We start from the raw sequence: 19,119 nt of genomic DNA on the forward strand, positions 1-19,119 counted from the left end.
GCGGTTTTTAAAGAACTAAAGCAAAAACACTGGTCAACATTCTTCTATATGACAAAACGTTGGCAGTTTTTAAACAACTAAAGCAAAAACACAGGTCAAAGATCCTCTATATGACAGAGCTTTGCGTTTTTTAAAGAAATAAAGCAAAAACACTGGTCAATGATCCTTTATTTGACAGAAAGTTTGCAGTTTTTAAAGAACTAAAGCAAAAACACTGGTCAACAATCTTCTATATGACAGAACGTAGGCAGTTTGTAAACAACTAAAGCAAAAACACAGGTCAATGATCATCTATATGACAGAGCTTTGCGGTTTGTAAACAACTAAAGCAAAAACACTGTTCAATGATCCTTTATATGACAGAAAGTTTGCAGTTTTTTAAGAACTAAAGCAAAAACTCTGGTCAAAGATCCTCTATACTGTATGACAGAGCTTTGCGTTTTTTAAAGAACTAAAGCAAAAACACTGGTCAAAAATCTTCTATATGACAGAACATTGGCAGTTTTTAAACAACTTAAGCAAAAACACAGGTCAAAGATCCTCTATATGACAGAGCTTTGCATTTTTTAAAGAACTAAAGCAAACACACTGGTCAAAGATCCTCTATATGACAAAGTGTTTGCAGTTGTTAAATAAAGCAAACACACTGGTCAAAGATCCTCTATATGACAGAGCTTTGCAGTTTTTAAAGAACTAAGGCAAAAACACTGGTCAAAGATCCTCTTTATGACAGAGCTTTGCGGTTTTTAAAAAACTAAAGCAAAAACACTGGTCAACAATCTTCTATATGACAGAACGTTGGCAGTTTGTAAACAACTAAAGCAAAAACACAGGTCAATGATCATCTATATGACGGAGCTTTGCGGTTTTTAAAGAAATAAAGCAAAAACACTGGTCAATGATCCTTTATATGACAGAAAGTTTGCAGTTTTTTAAGAACTAAAGCAAAAACACTGGTCAAAGATCATCTATACTGTATGACAGAGCTTTGCGTTTTTTAAAGAACTGAAGCAAAAACACTGGTCAAAAATCTTCTATATTACAGAACATTGGCAGTTTTTAAACAATTAAAGCAAAAACACAGGTCAAAGATCCTCTATATGACAGAGCTTTGCAGTTTTTAAAGAACTAAAGCAAAGACACTGGTCAAAGATCCTCTAAATGACAAAGCGTTTGCAGTTTTTAAATAACTAAAGCAAACACACTGGTCAAAGATCCTCTATATGACAGAGCTTTGCAGTTTTTAAAGAACTAGAAAAAAAACACTGGTCAAAGATCCTCTATATGACAGAGCTTTGCAGTTTTTAAAGAACTAAAGCAAAAACACTGGTCAACATTCTTCTATATGACAGAACGTTGGCAGTTTTTAAACAACGAAAGCAAAAACACAGGTCAAAGATCCTCTAAATGACAGAGCTTTGCGGTTTTTAAAGAAATAAAGCAAAAACACTGGTCAATGATCCTTTATATGACAGAAAGTTTGCAGTTTTTAAAGAACTAAAGCAAAAACACTGGTCAAAGATCCTCTATACTGTATGACAGAGCTTTGCGGTTTTTAAAGACTAAAGCACAAACACTGGTCAAAGATCCTCTATATAATAAAAGTGTTCGCAGGTTTTAAAGAACTAAAACAAAAACACTGGTCAAAGATTCTCTGTATGACAGAGTGTTTGCAGTTTTTAAAGTACTAAAGCAAAAACAGCGGTCAAAGATAGTCTATATGACAGAGCGTTTGACCGGTGTGTTTGTTTTAGTTATTCAAAAACTGCAAATATCTTCTATATGACAGAACGTTTGCAGTTTTTAAAGAACTAAAGCAAAAACACAGGTCAAAGATCCTCTATATGACAGAGCTTTGCGATTTTTAAAGAACTAAAGCAAAAAGACTGGTCAAAGAACCTCTATATGATAAGAATGTTTGCAGTTTTTAAAGTACTAAAGCAAAACCACTAGTCAAAGATCCGCTACATGACAAAGATTTGCAGTTTTTACAGAATTAAAGCAAAACCACTGATCAAAGATCCTCTTATATGACAGAACGTTTGCAGTTTTTAAAGAACTAAAGCAAAAACACTGGTCAAAGATTGTCTATATGACAGAGCTATGCGGTTTTTAAAGAACTAAAGCAAAAACACTGGTCAAAGATCTTCTATATGACAGAACGTGGCAGTTTTTAAACAACTAAAGCAAAAACACAGGTCAAAGATCCTCTATATGACAGAACGTTTGCAGTTTTTAAATAACTAAAGCAAACACACAGGTCAAAGATCCTCTATATGACAGAGCTTTGCAGTTTTTAAAGAACTAAAGCAAAGACACTGGTCAAAGATCCTCTATATGACAAAGCATTTGCAGTTTTTAAATAACTAAAGCAAACACACTGGTCAAAGATCCTCTATATGACAGAGCTTTGCAGTTTTTAAAGAACTAGAAAAAAAACACTGGTCAAAGATCCTCTATATGACAGAGCTTTGCAGTTTTTAAAGAACTAAAGCAAAAACACTGGTCAACATTCTTCTATATGACAAAACGTTGGCAGTTTTTAAACAACTAAAGCAAAAACACAGGTCAAAGATCCTCTATATGACAGAGCTTTGCGGTTTTTAAAGAACTAAAGCAAAAACACTGGTCAAAGATCCTCTAAATGACAGAGCGTTTGCAGTTTTTAAATAACTAAAGCAAACACACTGGTCAAAGATCCTCTATATGACAGAAAGTTTTCAGTTTTCAAAGAACTAAAGCAAAAACACTGGTCAAAGATCTTCTATATTGTATGACAGAGCTTTGCGTTTTTTAAAGAACTGAAGCAAAAACACTGGTCAAAGATCCTCTATATGATAAAAGTGTTTGCAGTTTTAAAGAACTAAAGCAAAAATACTGGTCAAAGATCCTCTACATGACAGAGTTTTGCAGGTTCTTAAAGAACTAAAGCAAAAACACTGGTTAAAGATCCTCTATATGATGGGAGTGTTTGCAGTTTTTAAAGTACTAAAGTAAAACCACCAGTCAAAGATCCTCTATCTGAGAGAGTGTTGTCAGGTTTTAAAGAAATAAAGCAAAAACACTGGTTAAAAATCCTTTATATGACAGAGCGTTTGCAGTTTTTAAAATAACTAAAGCAAACACACTGGTCAAAGATCCTCTAAATGAGAGCGTTTTGCAGTGTTTAAAGACCTAAAGCAAACACACTAGTCAAAGATCCTCTATGTGACAGAGCGTTTTAAGTTTTTAAAGTACTAAAGCGCAACCACTATTCAAAGATCCTCTGTATGACAGGAGTGTTCAGCTTTTTTCAGGTACTTACTAAAATGTTAGTCAAAAGTCCTCTGATAGTACTGTTTTGCTCTTTTTAACGATAATTTACAAAAACACCAGTCAAAGACCCTGTATGTGACAGAGCGTTTTGCAGTTTTAAAGAACTAAAGCAAAAAACACTGGTCAAAGATCCTTTATATGACACAGCGTTTTGCAGTTTTTAAAGAACTAAAGCAAAAAACACTGGTCAAAGATCCTCTATATGACAGAGCGTTTCGAAGTTTTTAAAGTACTAAAGCACAACCACTATTCAAAGATCCTCTATATGACAGAGCGTTTCGCAGTTTTTAAAGTACAAATGCTATATCCCTGGTCAAAGATCCTCTATATGACAGAGCGTTTCGCAGTTTTTAAAGTACAAATGCTATATCCCTGGTCAAATATCCTCTTTATGACAGAGCATTTGCAGTGTTTAAAGTACTAAAGCAAAAACACTGGTCGAAGATCCTATATATAATATAAGGTTTTGCACTTTTTAAAGACCTAAGGCAAACACACTGGTCAAAGATCATCTATATAGCAGGAGTGTTCTGCTTTTTTGAGGAACCCACTGCTAAAAATGTTAGTCAAGCATCCTCTGATAGTGCTTTGCTCTTTTTAACAAGAAAATACAAAAACACCAGTCCAAGTTCCTTTAAACGACGGAGCGTTTTGCCGTTTTTAAAGAACTAAAGCAAAAACACTGGTTAAAGATCCTGTAGGAGTATTCTGCTGTTTGTAGGTGCTTGTTGTAGAATATTGGTTAGGAAATGACCAAATTTCAATGGTCAAATTAACCTTAGAACCCAACATTGATTAACCGTCGTCAAAAAGTATGTTGTTTCAACTTTACGTTTGAGTTGTAGAATAATGGTTGGGGAAATTACCAAAATTCAATGGGCGAATCAACGTCCGAACACAACATTGATTATACAAACATTGTCAAAAATTATGTTGTTTCAACGTTGTATTTGTGTTGTAGAATATTGGTTGGGACAGGACCAAATTTCAATGGTCAAATCAACATCAGAACCCATTGTTGATTAACCATCGTCGAAAAGAATGTTGTTTCAACGCTGTATTTGCGTTGTAGAATATTGGTTGGGACAGGACCAAATTTCAATGGTCAAATCAACGTCAGAGCCCACCATTGATTAAACGTCGTCAAAAAGTATGTTGTTTCGTTTGAGTTGTAGGATATTGGTTGGGAAATTACCAATTTTAATGATCGAATAAACCTTAGAACCCAACGTGTTATGAACCGCCGCCCGGGTCATATTTTGTTTAGATTTTTGATTTTGGGCACTTCTCTGTTTATTTCCATGGTTGTTTATTGTTTTCACCTGTCACTTGCTCCTGAAGCGCACCTGTGGTTACTGATTGCTGCCTTTATTTAAGCCTGCCTTTTCCGTTTAGTCAGCCTCGCTTCCTTGTTTGTTTTATACGCAGTTTGTGTTTCACACAACGGTGACGACTTTGGTAACCATTTCTGTACTTGCTAGCTTCCGCGCAATGCCTTGGTTTCTCTAGCTTCCATGCTAAGCCCTTGTTGATTTCTCTAGCTCCCATGCTAGTTCTGTTGGTTTTGCCTTTTGTGCCTCGTGCAAGTTTTTCTTCCATCCATTTTCTGCCGCTTATTCCCGTTACATCAATATTTCTTACCTTTACACTGTGTCCTAGCCTGACTGCATTCTGAGAGAACGCACCCGCATCACGATACCTCGAACTCGTCACACAACGTTGATTAAACGTCAGAAAGCATGTTGTTTCAACGTTATATTTGTGTTGTAAAATGTTGGTTGGGAAATGACCAAATTTCAATGGTCAAATTAACGTCAGAACCTAACATTGATTCAATTTCGTCAGAAAGCATGTTGTTTCAGTGTTGTATTTGTGTTGTAGAATATTGGTTGAGAATTGACCAAATTTCAATGGACGAATCAACCATAGAACCCAATATTGATTAAACGTCATCGAAAAGCATGTTGTTTCAACGTTGTATTTGTGTTGTAGAATTTTGGTTGGGTAATGACCAAACTTCAATTATCTAATCAACCTTAGAACCCAACATTGATTCAACGTCGTCAAAAAGTATGTTGTTTTGACGTAGTATTTGTGTTGTACAATACTGGTTTGGTAATGAATACATTACAATGGTCAAATCTACGTTAAAACCCAACATTGATTAAACGTTGTTAAAAACCATGTTTCCACGTTGTATTTGTGTTGTAGCATATTGGTTGGGAAATGACCAAATTTTAATGGTCAAATCAACGTCAGAACCTGACATTAAATAAACATTGTCAAAATGCATGTTGTTTCAACACTGTATTTGTGTTGTAAAACATATGGTCGGTAATGAATAAAATTCAATGGTCAAATCAACTTCGGAACCAAACATTGAATAACCGTCGTCAAAAATTATGTTGTTTCAACGTTGTATTTATTTTGTAGCATATTGGTTGGGAAATGACCAAATTTCAATGGTCAAATCAACATCAGAACCCACCATTGATTAAACGTTGACAAAAAGTATGTTTCAACGTTGTATTTATGTTGTAGCATATTGGTTGGGAAATGACCGAATTTCAATGGTCAAATCAACGTCAGAACCCAACATTGACTAAACGTCGTCAAAAAGTATGTTGTTACGTTTGAGTTGTAGAATATTGGTTGGGAAATTACCAATTTTAATGATCGAATAAACCTTAGAACCCAATGTTGATTAAACGTCAGAAAGCATGTTGTTTCAACGTTGTATTTATATTGTAGCATATTGGTTGGGAAATGACCGAATTTCAATGGTCAAACCAACGTCAGAACCCAACATTGACTAAACGTCGTCAAAAAGTATGTTGTTACATTTGAGTTGTAGAATATTGGTTGGGAAATTACCAATTTTAATGATCGAATAAACCTTAGAACCCAATGTTGATTAAACGTCAGAAAAGCATGTTGTTTCAACGTTGTATTTGTGTTGTAGAATATTGGTTGGGAAATGATCAAATTTCAATGGTCATAACGTTAGAACCCAACATTTACTAAAACGTCATCAAAAAGTATGTTGTTTCAACATTACGTTTGAGTTGTACAATATTGGTTGGGAAATGACCAAAATTCAATGGTCAAATCAACGTCAAAACAGAACATTGATTAATCAAAGACTGTCAAAAATCCTGTTGTTTCAACGTTGTTTTTGTGTTGTATCATATTGGTTGGGACATGACCAAAATTCAACGGTCAAATCAACGTCAGAACCCAACATTGAATAAACGTCGTCAAAAAGTATATCGTTACGTTTGAGTAGTAGAATATTGGTTGGGTAATGAACAAATTTCAATGGTCAAATCTACGTTAAAACCCAACATTGATTAAACGTTGTTAAAAACCGTGTTTCAACGTTGTATTTGTGTTGTAGAATATTGGTTGGGAAATGACCAAATCATAATGGTCACATCAACGTCAGAACCCACCATTGATTAAACGTTGACAAAAAGTATGTTGCTACGTTGTATTTATGTTGTAGCATATTGGTTGGGAAATGACCAAATTTCAATGGTCAAATCAACGTCAGAACACAACATTGACTAAACGTTGTCAAAAAGTATGTTGTTACGTTTGAGTTGTAGAATATTGGTTGGGAAATTACCAATTTTATAGCTCGAAAAAACCTTAGAACCCAATGTTGATCAAACGTCAGAAAGCATGTTGTTTCAACGTTATATTTGTGTTGTACCATATTGGTTGGGAAATGACCGAATTTCAATGATCTAATCAACCTTAGAACCCAACATTGATTCAACGTCATCAAAAAGTGTGTTGTTTCAACATTACGTTTGAGTTGTACAATATTGGTTGGGAAATGATCAAAATTCAATGGTCAAATCAACGTCAAAACACAACATTGATTAAACAAACACTGTCAAAAATCCTGTTGTTTCAACGTTGTATTTGTGTTGTATTATATTGGTTGGGACATGACCAAAATTTAACGGTCAAATCAACTTCATAACCCAACATTGATTAAACGTCGTCAAAAAGTATATTGTTACGTTTGAGTAATAGAATATTGGTTGGGAAATGACCAAACTTCAATGATCTAATCAACCTTGGAACCCAACATTGATTCAATGTTGTCAAAAAGTATGTTGTTTCAACGTTGTATTTGTGTTGTACAATATTGGTTGGGTAATGAACAACATTGATTAAACGTTGTTAAAACCATGTTTCAACGTTGTATTTGTGTTGTAGCATATTGGTTGGGAAATGACCAGAATTCAATGGTCAAATCAACGTCAGAATCAATGTTGTACTCGTGTTGCTCAACGTCAGGGACGTAATTCAACCATTTCTCAACGTTGTTTCAATGTCTCGTGGGAGTCAACCATCCTCGGTCCTCACCTGTCTGCGGCTCCACGGAGAAGTAGGGCTGTCCCTGCAGGATGCTGTACACCAGCCGGGCGCTGTTCCCGTAGGTGGGGTCGTCGGCGTCCGTGGCCGTCACCTGGATCACGGATGTACCTGCCGGCACACCAGAAAAACAAGCCGGCTTCAAAGTGTGTTCGATTCCTCTCAAGCAGGTGCCACAACCATCGTGCCGGACTAGAGAGTCTATCGATGTCAGAAGCTTTTAGTCAGGAGGCTCTGCGGGGTATTGTCGGGGGTTTGACTCCCGTCGACGTGCTCGCTAATGGTGCGGTCGTGTCCGCGTGCGGTCACGCTTCCTGTGGTCGGGTTTCCGTGACGATCAATAATTCCCGGAGAAGAGCGACGATGAACTCCGTGGCGGACTTCATTTGCACGCCACTCAGCCGGTCACATGACCAGTTAGTTGCTTCGTACAAAACATGTCAACAAGTCAAACGGACATCTTCAGAAGTTAGCAGGGATGGTACCGTTCATGTTTGAACTCATACGGTACAAACTTCTGGTTCCTGGGATTTGATACCGGTACCAATTTTTTGCTACTCTTGTTTGTGTCGAAAAAAAGTGTTTGTTTTTGATTAAAAAAAATAAAAATCTCATTATTTGTTGCAACATTTAAAAATGAGCTGATTATGATAACTGCAAAAAAGTTTTTTAATTTGCAATTATGACATTAAGTTGCAGTTACAGTTGCAATTCGAAGACACTAGCTGGCAGTAGTGTGTAGTTCATGTTGTGTTATTTTGTTGCACCTTAAGGGTGTCAAAAAACAAAAAACAAAAAAACGACTTTCACAATATAGACGATGTTTATTTGTAATGATTCTTAATCGACTAAAAAAAACTAAAATTGATCGAAAATAATTACATATATTTTACATTTCCTTTTATAATTGTTTTTTTATTCATGTTTTGTTGATTGTTGATGTACAGTAAAAAGGGGATTCATATGTCCCCATTCCAATGTTGACCACAGTAGCTTTGTAGAGTGGCACTTTCCATCATTTTCAGCAGACTGCCTTGCAAAATGACTAATCCCCCACCTTTTATGGTGGAATGTAGTTAATCATAGAACTGGCATCAATGTTATTAAAGAAGTATAGATTTTGAATGGAGAATCGATTCTGAATCGAATCGTAATCCCCAAGAATCGACTCATTTGTTGCCCAAATATTCACAGCCCTAGTTAATAAAGTAAGTGTTTTTTAATCAATTCTCAAAACGTTTTTATTTATTTATGTGTATAGTTATTTAAGCACTCATTATGTTGCATTCAGAAAACAATAGCAACAAAATTGTCTTTATTTAATAAATTCTCAAATGTATTTATGTATTTGTTTATTCATGTAGGTATTTATTGTTTTAATCATTGTTGTGTTACATTACAAAAAAAACATTTGCAAAATCATATATATTTTTGATGAATTCTCGAATTGTATTTGTATTCATTTATTAATTTGCAAAACATCCATCCATCCATTTTCTACCGCTTATTCCCTTTTGGGGTCGCGGGGGGCGCTGGCGCCTATCTCAGCTACAATCGGGCGGAAGGCGGGGTACACCCTGGACTAGTCGCCACCTCATCGCAGGGCCAACACAGATAGACAGACAACATTCACACTCACATTCACACACTAGGGCCAATTTAGTGTTGCCAATCAACCTATCCCCAGGTGCATGTCTTTGGAAGTGGGAGGAAGCCGGAGTACCCGGAGGGAACCCACGCATTCACGGGGAGAACATGCAAACTCCACACAGAAAGATCCCGAGCCTGGATTTGAACCCAGGACTGCAGGACCTTAGTATTGTGAGGCAGACGCACTAACCCCTCTGCCACCGTGAAGCTTTGCAAAACATATATTGTTTTATTAAATTCTGTAATTTTTAAATGTTTCATTTGTTCATTTATTTATCCATTCATGTATTTATGTGTTCATTATTGTGTTATATTCCATAAAAACATTTGCAAAAAAATATATTTTCAATCATTTCTCGAATTTTATTGATTTATGTATTCATTGTTGTTACATTCCAGATAAAAAGTTGCAAGAAAAAAAAAAATAGCAGAGAAAATTTTTTGGGGATCAATTCTCGAAAATGATATATTTATGTATGTATTGATTTGTTTGTTTATTCATTCATGTATTCATTGTAGTGTTACATTCCAAAAACACATTTGCATAAAAATATATTTTTAATAAATTCTCGAATCGTAGGTATTTATTTTACTATTTTTGTATTTATTCATTGTTGTGCTACATTCTGAAAAAAGTTGCCAAAAAATTTTTGAAAAAAAAAAAAGTTAATATATTTATTTATTTATTGATGTATTTATCTGTTCATTCATGTATTCATTGTTGTGTTACAAATACAGAACAAACAAATAGGTTAAAACTGGGGGTGTCAAAAAATTTATTTTTTAATGAATTGTGGATCTTATTTATATTGATTCTTAATCAATTTTTTTTTGTATTTATTATATATATTTTTTTAGAACTGGCACCCAATATGATTTAAAAAAGTGTTGATTTTAAATCAAGGAATCAAATCGCTACCTCAATAATCGAATCAAATCAAATCGTGTGGTGCCCAAAGATTCGCAACTCTAGTTAGCATTTTTCATCAATTCTCAAAATATATTTATTTATTCATGTATGTATGTATCTATTTATTTATTTAATTATTAATTTATGTATGTATTCAATGTCATGTTAAATTCCGAAAAAAAATAAAAATAGCAAAAAACATTTTTTTATTCAATCAATTCTCAAATGTGTTTATTTATGTATTCATTATTGTAATACTTTCCAAAAAAAAAGAAATCTTTTTAATACATTTTCGAATTGTATTTATTTATTTATTTATTTATTCAATGTTGTGATGCATTCAGAAAAAAAGTTGCAAAAAAAAAAAATAAACTATTTGCAAAAAAAAACCAAGATCAATTCTTGAAAATGATTTATTCATGTGTGTTTATTTATTTATGTATTTATTTATTTACGTATTCATTGTTGTGTTACTAATAGAGAACAAATGCATAGGTAAAACATTAGTAGTGTTAAATATTTTTTTTTTGGAAGGGATCGAATTTTTGGGATCTTTGTATTTTTTATATATTTTTAGAACTGGCACCGAATAGTATTTTTTTAAAAAGTGTTGATTTTGAATCGATAATTGTTTCTGAATCGAAACGTGACCCCCAAGATATCGAATCGAATCAAATTTTCTGGTGCCCAAAGATTCACAGCGAAAAGGGGTAGGATTAAATAAGCTCTGCTTCTTAAACTGACAACAACTCTTCAATATTATGAATCGATTCAGAATTTGGATAAATCGATTCTTTTTCGAATGGCCTAATGAACCTACAGTTAGCTGCTATCTAATAAACATGATGCAGTATCAGGCAGAGGGATCGTTTTTTGTGATCGCCATCGAACTGTATCAGTCACGGAAACGGAGCGCCACGGGTGGTTTTTACGGATAGACGGACTCACCGACATTGGACATCTCGGGCACCCGGGCATAGTAGGGCCCGTGGAGGAACTCCGGGGGGTTGTCGTTGATGTCCTGCACCTTGACGATGAACTCGGAAGGCGGCTCCAAAGGCTTGTTGGTGTCCCGGTCCACCGCCTGCGCCGTCAGCGTGTACTGCGCCTGCTCCTCGCGGTCCAGCGTCTTGGTGGCGTGGATGTTGCCCGTCTTGTCGTCGATCACGAAGATGGTGCCCGCGCCCTCGCCGGACAGGATGTATTTGATGTTGCCCACGCCCGAGTCCACGTCGGAGTGGAGCTGGAGAGACAGGGACAAGTCACAAAACTCACACTTACACAATCTCCAAGGCGGAACAGTATTAGAAAGTATTCAGTAACAAGCGTGTCCGCATCATTCAATTTTCTCCGTCATGAGTTTAACTTCCCGATTTACTATGCAATTGCCACTTCACTTCGACTTAAAGACAGCATAAGTCCAAAAGTTTCTTTAAAAAACTCACCCTGCCAACCAGAACCGGGTCGGGTCCCGTGTACTCCTCGATGACGAAAAACTGATTCCAGACCCAACCTCGTTTGGATCTGTGCAGAACCTGACCCTCCTTGCCCACCCTCGGTCTGTGCCTGTGCAGCGACATGTGACCTGCACACACACACACACACACACACACACACACGCGCGCGCGCACACACACACACACACACACAATAAAAATTGTCATAAATTTAATCAAATTAGAATCATTAACTAAAATCATTAAAAAAACATCTAAATAACAATAGAAATAGTCATGGATTAAATTAAATTAAAATCATAAAACAAAACCATAACAAATCTAATTAATCATAAAAAATAGTCATGAATTAAATCAAATTAAAATAAAAAAATCTAATCATAAAAAATCTAAATAATCATGACAACAGTAATGAATTAAATCAAATTAAAATAATAAAATAAAATCATCATAAAAAATCTAGACACAAAAAAATCATATGAATTAAATCGAATTAAAATCATAAACTAAAACCGTGGACCGTCGAATTAATCATAAACATGGTCATGAATTAAATCAAATTAAAATAATAAAATATAATCATAAACTATGTCATCATAAAAATTAAACCGAAGTAAAATAAAATAAAAATACCACACCAATTCTAAATAATTACATAAATAATCATTAATTGAATCGAATTAAAATCATAAAATACAACTTTAAAACATCTAATTAATCATAAAATAGTAATATATTAAATCAAATTAAAACAAAAAAATCTAATCATAAACATTTTAAATATTCATGCCAATGGACATAAATTAAATCAAATTTTAAAAAATCAAATAAAATCACCCTTAAAAAAATCTAATCATAAAACTAGCCATGAATTAAAACAAATTAAAATCATAAAATAGAATCATAAAACATGTAAATAATCATAAAAATAGTCGTAAACTAAATCAAATTAAAATAAAATTATCATAAAAATTCTAAATAATCACAAAAATAGTCATGAATTAAATCAAATTAAAATCATAAAATGAAAATAAAATAGTCGTGAATTTAATCAAATTGAAATAAAAAAACATAATCAGCAAAAATGATAATCGTGACAATAGTCATAAATTAAACCAAATGTAAAAATAATAATACAATCATCATAAAAAATCTAATCATAAATCTAGTCATGAATTAAATCAAATTAAATTCATAAAATATAATCAGGAAAAAATATAATCAGAAAAATAGTCATGAATGAAATATAATTAAAATGAAATAAAGTCGTCATAAAAATTTTTAATAATTATAACAATAGTGATAAAATAAATCAAATTAAAAACACAAAATACAATCATTAACACATTTTAAATCATAAAAATAATAATACATCAAATTAAAATCATACAATATAATTATAATAAATATAATCATAAATATAGTTATAAACTAAATTAGATTAAAATGAGATAAAGTCGTCATAAAATGTTAAATAATCATAAAAATAGTAATAAATTAAATCAAATTAAAATCATAAAATATAATCAGGAAAAAGTATTATCAGAAAATTGAAATCTAATTAAAATCAAATAAAGTCTTCATGACAAATTTAAATAATTATAATAATAGTGATCAATTAAATCAAATTAAAAACATTAAATAAAATCATTAACATATTTTAAATCATAAAAATAATAATACAGAAAATTAAAATCATAACATATAATCATAAAAATATAATCATAAATATAGTTATAAACTAAATTAAATTAAAATGAAATAATGTCGTCATAAAATGTTAAATAATCATAACAATAGTAATAAATTCAATTTTATTAAAAACAAAAAATACAATCATTAAAAAATCTTAATCATAAAAATAATAATAAATCTAATTCAAATCATTAAATACATTTATTTAAAAAATTACATATTTCAAGTGTAAATTACATTCATAAATAAATAAATATGTTGTGTATTCAATAAAATTAAAAACTATTGTAATTTTATGGTATTTTCTGTTTTACCATAAAATTAACAGATTTTTCTTTTGCAGTCTACAGTTAAACCACGCGAGTTTGTGAGGTCAGAGGTCATTGATGTCGGTTCCTCGGCACCAAACCCCTCCCAGCAAGCCAGAAAAAGCATCCAGCGCGTCTGGCTCAGAGGAAGCGGTGTGGACCACTCTAACTCTCCTGTTCCGGTCCCCAGGAGGTTCTTACCTCCGTGTCTGTGCGAGCGACGGCCGACGGACGCGTCCGCTCTCCGGCTGCCCGACGCCAGACTACAGAGAGCGCAGAGCCCGGCGAGCAGGACAAAGACCCTCAGCAGCCCCACGCCTCGCCTCTTCGTCGTCATCGTCGTCCGGTCCGACCTGGGCAACCTCGCGCTTGGATGTAGCCCCCGCCCGACCACCAGGGGGTGACTTCCTGTTTGGTGAAGGGAACGCGCTACTTCTTCAGCATGTGAACCGATCTTCCTCTTCTAGTCTTGTCAGTCTGCAAGAAAGCACATTGCTATTTATGTTTTAATTAAATGTAATAAAAGGAAGCATTAGCCTCGTTATGCAGCTCTAATTAGCCTGTCCGTCAACTCGTTAGCTGCAAGGCGATGTTGAGTTCTTGTCAAAATCATCGCTCAAAAACACAAAACTATGACCTGTACTAACAACACAGTGCCTTCAGCGCCCCCGGTGGACACAGGTGGAATGACGTCTTATTCGTCACTACCAGTAATTGAAAAAAAATACTTTAGAAAGTAATTAAGCATCGTTACTTCGCCCCAAAAAAGTATTTTGATTAGTAACAGAATTACTCTTTAAAAATATAATTGGTTAAATGTATTTTTTTTTTTTTTTAATGAAACAAAAAAAATACAGTTACGATGTATCAGACATTACGGTATGTTGGTATTGAATCTGTTGATTTTACAACTTTTTTTTTTTCAAGTACTATGAAAAAATATGATAAATTGTTAACTTGTTTGCAAAAAAAAAACCCTAAAGAATTTACGGAAAAATACCAGCAGCTGTGTTTGCCAGGAATTCCCCGTAAAACAAATTAGGGCCAAATTTTCAGCGTTGCCAATACCTAAGTACCCGGGAATCTAACCCAGAACCTTCTCACTGTGTGGCACGTGCACCATCCATTGCTCCAACGTATATCTAATATGTGCACAATGCCTGTGTTTTTGACACATTATGAGCGGGACATGAACAATTTTGTACAACCTTTCACTGGACAACTCGGCGCTGTTGAAAAGTAGCCCTAAATGCTCCGTATTTGGTAAATTTGCAAGCACTTCCCGCACACGAAAACACGCTGCCTGACGCGATGTCTGAAACCGCTTGGCACAAAAATACAAGAAAATATGTTTTTAGCCAAAAGGTGACCAAGCTAATGCTCGAACACAAATCCCTAAAGCAATTGAAGTATGCTGTAAATTTAAATGTGAAATCTGCAAAATATTTAATTTAGACAGAAAAATACCGTAAATTGCTTTGTAGAGGGCACTTTCCATCATTTTCAGCAGACTGTTTTGCGAAAATGATTACCGCCCCCAACCCCACCCTTATGGTGGAATGTAGTTAATCATAGAACTGGCATCCAATGTTTTTAAAGAAATATAGATTTTGAACAAATACACTATATGTGCAGTGTTTGCAAATAAAGTGTGCAATTTGCCGTTGTATATTGTAGCGTCCCGGAAGAGTTAGTGCTGCAAGGGGTTCTGGGTATTTGTTCTGTTGTGTTTATGTTGTAATACGGTGTGGATGTTCCCCCTGAAATGTGTTTGTCGTTCTTGTTTGGTGCGGGTTCACAGTGTTCGGCATATTTGTGACAGTGTTAAAGTTGTTTATACGGCCACCCTCAGTGTGACCTGTACGGCTGTTGACCAAGTATGCCTTGCATTCACTTATGTGTGTGTAAAGGCTGCATATATTGTGTGACTGGGCAGGCACGTGGATTGTATGGAGGAATAGAAAACATGACGACAGGGTTGTAGAGGACGCTAAAGGCAGTGGATTTAAGGCACGCCCCCTACAATGAATGGTTGCCATGGTAATCAGGGAAAGTACAGGTCTATGCTTTTCTCCTCATTGAGCTAAATTGAATCCAGTCTCTGTTTGATTCTTTACTTTTTGTCTCTTTAATACAGGGGTCACCAACCTTTTTGAAACCAAAAGCTGTTCTTGGGTACTGATTAATACAAAGGGCTACCAGTTTGATACACACTTAAATAAATTGAATTTCTGTCTGTCATTCTGTCGTACATTTTTTTTCCTTTTATGGAAGTTTTTTTGTAGAGAATAAATGATAAAAAACACTTAATTGAATGGTTTAAAAGAGGAGAAAACACGAAAAAAAAAAAGAAAATTTTGAAACATAGTCTATCTTCAATTTTGACTCTTTAAAATTCAAAATTCTACCGAAAAACTCGCTAATTCGAATCTTTAAAAAAAAAAATTTAAGTAATTTATGGAACATCATTAGTAATTTTTCCCGAATAAGATTATTTTAGAATTTTGATGACATGTTTTAAATAGGGTAAACCCCAATCTGCACTTTGTTAGACTATATTACAAATTGGACCAAGCTATATTTCTAACAAAGACAAATAATTATTTCTTGTAGTTTTTCCTGAACAAACATTGTAAAAGAAATTCAAAAGACTTTGAAATAAGATTTACATTTGATTCTACAGATTTTCTAGATTTGCCAGAATAATTTTTTTGAATTTTACTCATAATAAGTTTGAAGAAATATTTCACAAATATTCTTTATTTATTATTCTTTACAACAAAAAATACATTTTTGAACATTGATTTGAATTGTCAGGAAAGAAGAGGAAGGAATTTAAAAGGTAAGAAGTTATTTTTGTATAAAAATTCTAAAATCATTTTTAAGGTTGTATGTTTTTCGCTAAAATTGTCTTTCTGAAAGTTATAAGAAGCAAAGTGAAAAAAAAAAAATGAATTTATTCAAGCAAGCGAAGACCAAGTCTTTAAAATATTTTCTTGGATTTTCAAATTCTATTTGAGTTTTGTCTCTCTTAGAATTAAAAATGTCGAGCAAAGCGAGACCAGCTTGCTAGTAAATAAATAAAGTTGAAAAAATAGAGGCAGGTCACTGGTAAGTGCTGCTATTTGAGCTATTTTTAGAACAGGCCAGCGGGCGATTCATCTGGTCCTTACGGGCGACCTGGTGCCCGCGGGCACCGCGTTGGTGACCCATGCTTCAGTGTTTGAACCTGACAGTTGTTTTCAGTGTTAAAAAAAATTATATGGCTCTCACGGAAATACATTTTGAAATATTTGGCTTTCATGGCTATCTCAGCAAAAAGGTTCCGGACCCCTGCTATAGTAGACAAAAATGGTTAAAAACAATGCTGGGGGAGTTAATTTGTTGTAATTAACTACAGTGGGCTTTGTCGGCCAATCAGAGCCATCATGAGCAGGTGGTCACGTGACAACCCGGAAGTTAACACGGAAGTAGCAGTCCACAACATTGCTGTTGTTGTTCTTTTTAAACATTTACTCAAAAAAAAAAAAGCCAGAAGGCTGAATTTATTTCGCAACGGTGGATTGTGACGTAAGTACGAGCCAAAGCGTCTTTGATGCGTCCATATGTGTGCCTAATGCTCGATAACGCGCCAGCTGCCCGTCCCTCCGGGTGTTGTTGATAGGCTGCCGCTTGGTCACATGACCAGCCAAGCAGGAAGCTGACAGTTAATCCCACACGGCCTCATCAAGTGGCTAATTATCCCGCGCGCTTGATTGATGGCACTTGTCATCTTTGCCACTTCCGAAAAAAAAACCCTGAAAGATGAACATCATATGTGGTTTATTTTTGTTTGAACTGTGAATAAGGGAAAAATGTTTCCAAGTTGCCTCAAAGACAAGGTTCAAGCACTCTGAAGGTAGGTTTTTTTCCCTCATCAGAGAGGAGTGATAGTAGGCAGGCAGGGTTTAAATGAGGCTCATTAGGAATATTGTATCACCTTGGAAGGAAGATACTATAAAAGAGAATAAATTATCACAACATGCTTGATGGTATAATGAATTCATGAATGCACTCGTTTATCTTCAACTGAACTCTGTTTTTTTCTCGTTCATTAAGAAAAAGCCACGACATTAATTAAGATTTTATTAGGAATTACAGAGAGATTTACTTTGTTGTGCATAATTATGCATGTATATTTTCTGTGCTGTATGCAGTTTTCTTTTTGCGTATGTAGCTTTTTTTTAATCCAACCAAACTAAATATTTGCAAACTAAAAAAAAAATTCAAATATTTTCAAACAAAAAATATTTGAATTGCAAAATTAATATAGTTTTTTTTATTGTTTAAATTAGTTCTTTGTAGTTACTAATCTTTTTTTTTGTTTAATCTTTTTTTTTCTAAATAGTTTTTTTTCGGTTACTACTTTTTTTTATGTTAAAATATTTTTGGGTCAACAATCTTTTTGTTGTATTTTTTTTTGGTTTATAAATCTTTTTTTAGTTGCATATCGTTTTTTGGTTACAAATAGTTTTGTTAAAAAACTTGCAAACTAAAAAAATATTTCAAATATTTTCAAACAAAAACATTTTAGTTGCAAAATTGACAGGTTTTTGTATTGTATTTTTTTCAAGTTACTAATCGTTTTTTTTTGTTGAATCTTTTTTGTTCTAAATAGTTTTTTTTGTTCTTATTTTTTTGGTTAAAATATTTTTGGGTCAACAATCATTTAGTATTTTTTTTGTTTACAAATCTTTTTTTTTTAAATTGCATATCGTTTTTTGGTTGCAAATAGTTCTGTTAAAAAACTTTCAAAGGATAAAAATATTTCAAATATTTTCAAACAAAAAACATTTTAGTTGCAAGATTAATATAGTTATTTTATTGTTAATTTTTTTTTTCTGGTTACTAATCTTTTTGTTGTTTAATCTTTTTTGTTCAATATAGTTTTTTTTCGGTACTTTTTTTGGGGGGTTGAAATATTTTTGGGTCAAAAATCTTTTTGGGGAATTTTTTTTTGTTTACAAATCTTTTTTTTGTTGCATATCGTATTTTGGTTATAAATAGTTTTGTAAAGAAATTTGCAAACTAAAACAATATTTAAGATATTTTCAAACAAAAAACATTTTAGTTGCAAAATTTATATAGTTTTTTTTATTTATTGTTTTATTAGTTTGTTTGTTTTTCTGCTTACCTATCGTTTTTTTGTTTAATCTTTTTTGATCTAAATAGTTTTTTTTGGTACAATTTTTTTTTTTTTAGGTTGAAATATTTTTGGGTCAAAAATCTTTCTGTTCAAATTTTTTGGTTTATAATTTTTTTTTAGTTGCATATCGTTTTTGGTTATAGATAGTTTTATAAAAAATTAGCAAACCACAAAATATTTCAAATATTTTGAAATAAAAAAATGTCTAGT

General features: G+C 33.5%; 1 protein-coding gene across 2 annotated transcripts in view; it reads right to left on the minus strand.

The window, feature by feature from the left end:
* The window catches only part of LOC133559524 (cadherin-11-like), a 165,908-nt gene that overhangs the window by 31,824 nt on the left and 114,965 nt on the right, over positions 1-19,119 (minus strand). Inside the window, exons 3-6 of one of the 2 annotated variants that reach the window (XM_061911368.1) lie at positions 13,926-14,201; positions 11,710-11,849; positions 11,213-11,507; positions 7,696-7,815 (exon numbers count right to left, since the gene is read on the minus strand). In XM_061911368.1, the coding sequence (XP_061767352.1) occupies positions 7,696-7,815; positions 11,213-11,507; positions 11,710-11,849; positions 13,926-14,061 (691 nt within the window). In that variant the 5' untranslated portion in view covers positions 14,062-14,201. Of the gene's footprint in view, positions 1-7,695; positions 7,816-11,212; positions 11,508-11,709; positions 11,850-13,925; positions 14,220-19,119 lie in introns of both variants that reach the window. The other variant, XM_061911369.1, reaches the window with a different exon arrangement.

Source organism: Nerophis ophidion, linkage group LG09, assembly GCF_033978795.1.
Source record: "Nerophis ophidion isolate RoL-2023_Sa linkage group LG09, RoL_Noph_v1.0, whole genome shotgun sequence".
Lineage (NCBI taxonomy): Eukaryota > Metazoa > Chordata > Actinopteri > Syngnathiformes > Syngnathidae > Nerophis > Nerophis ophidion.